Source organism: Alligator sinensis, unplaced genomic scaffold (assembly GCF_000455745.1).
Source record: "Alligator sinensis unplaced genomic scaffold, ASM45574v1 scaffold486_1, whole genome shotgun sequence".
NCBI classification, from domain to species: Eukaryota; Metazoa; Chordata; order Crocodylia; family Alligatoridae; genus Alligator; species Alligator sinensis.
This window is the reverse complement of record NW_005842053.1, coordinates 1-6,227: the sequence shown is the minus strand read 5'-3', so window position 1 is coordinate 6,227 and position 6,227 is coordinate 1. Positions and strand designations below refer to the sequence as shown.

The 6,227-nt window shown below is 49.8% G+C and overlaps 1 protein-coding gene across 1 annotated transcript; it reads left to right on the top strand.

Moving 5' to 3' along the window:
- Positions 1–388: 388 nt before the first annotated feature.
- On the top strand, positions 389–3,144 carry LOC102381057 (heat shock 70 kDa protein 13; the record flags this gene model as incomplete). Its single annotated transcript, XM_006022918.3, has 2 exons — positions 389–464; positions 2,804–3,144. Coding segments are annotated over exons 1-2 (366 nt in total), but the record flags the coding sequence as incomplete, so codon positions are not given.
- Positions 3,145–6,227: the final 3,083 nt, after the last annotated feature.

The following is a 6,227-nucleotide window of genomic DNA, read 5'->3' as shown; positions in this document are numbered from 1 at the left end:
GGGTAGCTGTAGACACAAAACCCTGCTCCCTGGCGCGCCGAGGTCTGGCCCCGCCCCTCTATCAGCCTCAGCTTCCGGAGCGCCAGCCCCTCCCAGCAGGCATTGCGACTACACCCGCCTTCCTCCCACCGCCTCTCCTTTTCTTTCCGGGCATGCGCATTAGAAGCAAAGACATCTTTCCTCCCCCCCTACCGGAAGTCCCCGCTCTCTCTGAGCGGATCGGCAACGTGTCTTTGTAACGTCAAGACGTATCCTTTCCCGGTGGCTGCCGGGAGTCGTAGTTCCTGTGGGGCCCGGAGCGCTCGGGCGGCTCAGGGGCGCGTGGGCGCGGGTGGACTACTCCTCCCAGCGTGCCGCGCAGCACGGGGGGATTTCCGGGCTGCTCGACCGGAAAGAACAGTCAGCGCGGGACCGGCGCTGGACGGGGAGTGCTACCACCATGGCTGGAGAGATGACGGTGCTGGGTGAGACTCGCGAGGGCCGGGGCGGGCGGGGTGGGTCAACCGCCCGCGAGCGCGTGGCCCCCCGGCACACGCGTGTATATGTACACACATACATATTTCACGGTGTCTAGATCGGCCCCATGTATATAAATCGACCCTGTTTTTCTGATCCAAAAGGTAGGATTTTCCTAGATTCAGTGTATAAATCGGCCTTTTTAGATCAGAAATATGAGGTCGACTTAGATTGGCCCCTGCACACCCTTGCTGCAGGCCGGGCAACCGAGAGGCGCACACGTGCCGCAGCGCCGTTTGTAAGGGATAGGTTTGGTGCTCTGGCCTCATCCCTTGTGAGCGGTGCTGCCTGGGTCGCACCAGCTGAGCAGCACCAAGCCCAGCACTGCTGGCAGGGGATGGGACCGCACCAGCTAAGTGTCGAACTTGGTTGTGTGCTTTGCGAGTGGAGCTGCCGAGCGCCAAGCCCAGCCCCGTCTCCTGGGGGGAGCTGGGCTACGCCACTCACGGTGAACAGCTGTCCCCTCAGCGCTCAGCTGGTGTGGCTGGGTTCAGCACTCAGCAGCACCACTCGCAGTGGATGGGACTGGGCTCAGCGCTCGGCTGGTGCAGCCCAGGCAGCACCACTTGCAGGGGATGGGGCCATGCCAGTCGAGCACTGAGCCCAGCCTTGTCCCCGTAACCTGCAAGTGGTGCCAGGCTCAGTGCTCAGCTGGTGCAGCCCCATCCTCTGTGAGTGGCGCTATCTGGGCTGTACCAGCTGAGCACTGAGCCTGGCATTGCTCGCAGGGGACGGTGATACCGTGTATTAGTCAAAGTTAATTTGTGTGGACGGGGGAGGAGGGTTCTCCACCCAAACTTTAAAATCACTGCTTGGCAATGTCAAGTTCACGGCTCATTGTCATTTATCTGAATACATTGTGAGGGCAGGGGAAGGTGTGTGTAAACTCTGCAGTGGATGAGCAATTCCACCCATCCAGTGCCGGTGCCAAACCCAGGTAAAGGAGGAAGTTAGTGTCATGAAGGACATCTGAATGTAAAAGTCTTTGCCAAATCATGGTGTGGAACCAGGGAACAAATCTACCTGCTGATGGAGTGTTAGGATACGCAACGGTGACCCCATTTAGACAGGCCAGGTGAGGGAAGAAGTGTGTATGAATGAGTGAGCAAGCCATGGTGCATACCCCCCCATCCCAACTTCTTTCTCCTGTTTGACCGAGAAAAAAATACATACATACATACGCATTCAAGCAGATTACAGTGATACATGAACTCAGCTGACTCCCTCAGCACGTGTATATGTCTGTGTTTGTATACATATTTACTTTTCTGAGACAAACAGGAGGAGAGAGAAATGGGGAGCAGGTGTTTGCACCATGAATCAGGATGCATAAACTCTTGGGCGTCTCACTTTTTAGCCTTGTCGTTGTTGCTGTTTGGTGTTGCACAGATTAACACATCTGCCATAAAGAGACCAAACTTACCTCCCAGCATGGGCAGATCTAGAAATTTGAGAAGTGGGGTGCAGTTGGTGAGGTTCGTCATCGCATAAAACAAAACACTTTTTTTTTTTTCTCCAGTGAAAAAGAAACTAGCATCTTTATTAACATGCCAAGGGCCTAGGGCTGGATTATGCAGTTTAAGATTGAAAATAGAACTTCATTAGAACGAGTTAAAAACAATCTGCAGAGTGGTGACATAGGAGCTTCAGGAGCAGCCAACAGGTGGCAGAATGGCAGGATGAAGGCTGGTTTGACTGGTGAAACGTGAAGAATATTAAAAAGAAGAGAAGGTCCTTAGCGCCTGTGCAGTGAAGAGTTTAGAAGGGATCAGGGAGACAATAACGAGCCATGAAGTCATTTGACCTCCTTAGCACTGTCTGACTAGAAATGCTGCTGCCACTGCCAGGCAGTTGGTTTTAAATTCTAGGTGGAACCGGCATTAAAGGGGGATGCAGTGTGCCCCCCTCACCCCCAGATCCATCTCTGCCTCCTAGGGAATTTGAAGATTACTTTTCTTTTTCAGTTGCTTTATGAATATTAGTTAATCTCAGCATTATCATTGTGTTGTGGTGATATTTATTTGTTTGCTGTTTCTTTCTTGCAACTGAGAAGAGATGTTGTTACTGACACTAGTGACTCGCTAACTGAATTGTCAGACTGAATGAATCTTGTTGTTGACCTCCTGAGGAAATGAAACTAAGTGGGCAAATAGTTTTCCATGTGAAACCCACATTATGTTTACACCAAACTAAATGTGTTAAGATGAGTACACTAGTGTTACAGCTGTGAGCTTCTAAGTTTTCAGAGATGTATGCTCTTTAACCGTGCTTTTTCTCCTTGTTTTAGGTTCGGCTGTATTGGCTCTCCTCTTGGCTGGCTATCTGGCACAGCAGTATTTACCTATGCCTACACCAAAAGTCATCGGGATTGACCTTGGTACCACTTATTGCTCTGTTGGTGTATTCCTGCCTGGCACAGGGGAGGTGAAGGTTATTCCAGATGAAAATGGGCACAATAGCATACCAAGCATGGTCTCCTTCACAGACCGGGATGTGTATGTAGGGTATGATGGCCTAGAACTGGCAGATTCTAATCCACAGAATACCATATATGATGCCAAAAGGTTCATTGGGAAAATCTTCACTCCAGAAGAGCTGAAAAGTGAAAGTAGCAGATACCCGTTTAAGGTAAACACAAAACAGCCTTTATGAATTCTTCCCACTGTAGCCTATAAGTCCTTCTTTACACATTCTTTCAATTATGCCTTGAGCTGAACTCTGCCTGCTAGGCATGGGATGTGGTACTGGTCATTCAGTGAATGGCAGTACTGCAGGAAGTCAGATTAAAATTGATCTTATTCTTTTCCTTTTGGGACAGTGGGTTGAGAGGGGTAATTAGCCACGTTAGTCTGAATGGTGTGAGAGTGCTGTGAAAAAAAAATTAGGTCCTAGTATGAGAAAAGGAGTGCTATGTGTCACTGTGCATGAAGCTGTATGAGCAGTTCAGCAGTGCACTTGATGGTCTTTAGAGCAAACAAAGTCCAGTTTTCTTTGTCTGTCAGAATAATCACAAGAAGGAGCATGGTTATAGGTGTTTCAGGAACAAGTGGTGTATTTGGTACTGATGAGATCCAGAGACGAAAACTGCAAAAAAATTAAAATGTAGATGACCTTGCCATTTCTGGCATGATACATGATTCCCCCCACTTAGCCATCTTTGTTTTTCACATATCTGCGTTACACCTTTGAGGATTAAAATTAAAATGTGGCACATTTTATCTTCAGTGTGTTGTCCTATAAAATTTGGAGTTTGAGCAAAGCACTTGACCTTACACTACAGTGAAAAAATTGAGATCTGTTTGGAAGCAAGGAAAACTCCTGCTGTAGTGGCTGAAGGGACTTGATTTTGATTTATTTAAGATGAGGTAAGATTTTTATATCCCGGTATCATCTAGGATGCTAGGTAGGATAGTTTGTTTTTTTTCAGGGTATAACTAGGGGTGCAATGATAAAGATTTTCTTGGCTGCTACCAAAGGCCAATTATTACCCAGCCATATTGGCCAATACTGATCTGAGAGCCTATTTACAGAGATGCAGCTCAGCAGTGTGGAGAGGAGTGCCTGGACGGTAAGTCTGTGGGGGTGGGAAAGGGGCATGGGGGGCTAGATCAAAGACCCCCCACAGTGAGGGGGGGAGTGGGGCAGTTGCAGGCACTGCCCAGCCAGGGCAGTGTCTGCAGCCCCAGGAAGGAGACAGAGCTGCGGGTGGCTTGTCTGGGGGTGCGGGGTGGTGTGCAGCTCCCTGCTGCTGCATGCACCCCTGGGTGAGACATGGGGAGCATGTTCCCCCCCAGATTTGCATGTGGGGCTGAGATAAGCTGGCTGCTGCAGCGCCCTGCTGCCTTTGTCCCAGGAACTGCACACTAGCCACATGTCCCCTGCCCGCCCAGTGGCAGGAGGCACAACATGGCATCTTGCTGCTCCTGGGGCAAGGCAGCAGGGTGCAGAGCCCAGCCCCCAGCCTGCCTCTTCCCTGTGCACAAATTTGGGAGGCACATGCCCCTGATGACTCCCCTGGGGGTGTGCACAGTGGCAGGGAGCTGCGCCGTGCCCTGCACCTCTAGACGAGCTGCCCATGGCTGTCACGTGACCCGCCCCAGCACCCCATTCACCCCAGCCCATTCCACTCCCTCCCTCACTGTGGGGGCCTTGATCTGCCCCACCCCCTGGCCCATCCCTCCACCCCACACTTCCCCTCCAAAGACTTACCTGTTTGGCACTGCTCTCCATGCATCAGAAGAAAAAATCCTGAGATTTGAGGGTTCCATTGTGAGATCATGAGTTAGATGGCTCTGGGGAGTTGTGCCAGGGTTGCAAGCCGGCTGGGTGCTCACTGGACAGAGGGGTCTCTGGGGATCTTGCCCTTCAGAGGCAGCACAAAACCTAATGATGGAGAAGCCCTGCTGTTTAAGCCAGCTTTTCCCCATCTGGGTAGGCTCTGTGCTCTGCAGCACTTCGGGTCTCTCCCTGAACCCAGTTACTTTGTTCCCCTGTTCTGCTGCACCCCTGCTGTAATAGTTGTGCATTCTGTGCCTTGTTTTTCCCTTTTCTTTTATCCTTTGAAATCTTCTTTATTCCAACAATTAGAAGCAACTGATTAGCAGCTGTGCTGCTCAACTTAGTCATTTATATTCATGAAATGACAGTTCCAAGAGAAACACTTATTCAGCAGCAGGGACATACATAAGGGGGACAATTCCATAACCAGTGTTTAAAAAATTGCCCATAGTACAGAAACAAAAGCAAAAAGAGTTTAGAACATTAGAGAAATTGGCAAGCAACATCCATTCAATACTGATATCCTTTCTAAAACTTTAGTAAAAAGCTGTCATCATTGCTTAATGTTTTCCCTTAACAGTTATATTAGCTGTTCTCCAGTAGCTGTTGGCAGACCACATCTTGGAAGTCTAAGAGTTAACAGCTTAAGAACTAAGCAATTTGGAATTTTGTGGCTTTTTTTTAAAGCATTTGTCTTCTATAGTAGTACATACCAATATTTTTGGTAACAGCAATGGAAACACATCACTGAGACAAGCAAGTTCCAGTTATTGGGGGTGCACCGATTTGAAGATTTTTGTGGGGGCTGATACCAATGGCCGATTATTGACCATCCCGCCAATGCACACACCCCAGGAGAGGCATGGGGAGCATGTGCCCCCTAGATCTGTGCACAGGTTGAGGGCAGGCTGCTGCTCTGGGCTTGGGCTGCTCCATCCTCTTCCCACCCTACCCCACCTGTACAGCGCCTACCCATGCCCCTGCCCCAGGCGCACTCTCTCCCTCACTACGGGGGCCTCGATCTGCCCCCTCCACACACCTTCCCCCACACAGACTTACCAGTGGGACGCTGCTCTCAAAGCGATCGGGCTGCATTCCTGGCTGCGTGCACACTGTGGCTACATGCATGCACACGGCATTTATCAGTGACGTTATCAGCCACATTGACCAAAAAAAGCCGAATGCTGATAATGTCAATTTTCCTCTTTATTGGTGCAATACATCAGTGCACCTCTACTAGTTATTCACATATTGATTATCCATTGTTCTACACTGTAATAAAACTGCACCTGGCATTGACACCCCTGACCTAATTGCATAAAACAAACTCTGACCACCCTTCCTCACATGCCAGATCCAATGTCTGCTCCTATCCCTGGGATATGAGCCATATGCAGTGCCTACTCCAGCTGATTCAAGAGAAGCCACATAAA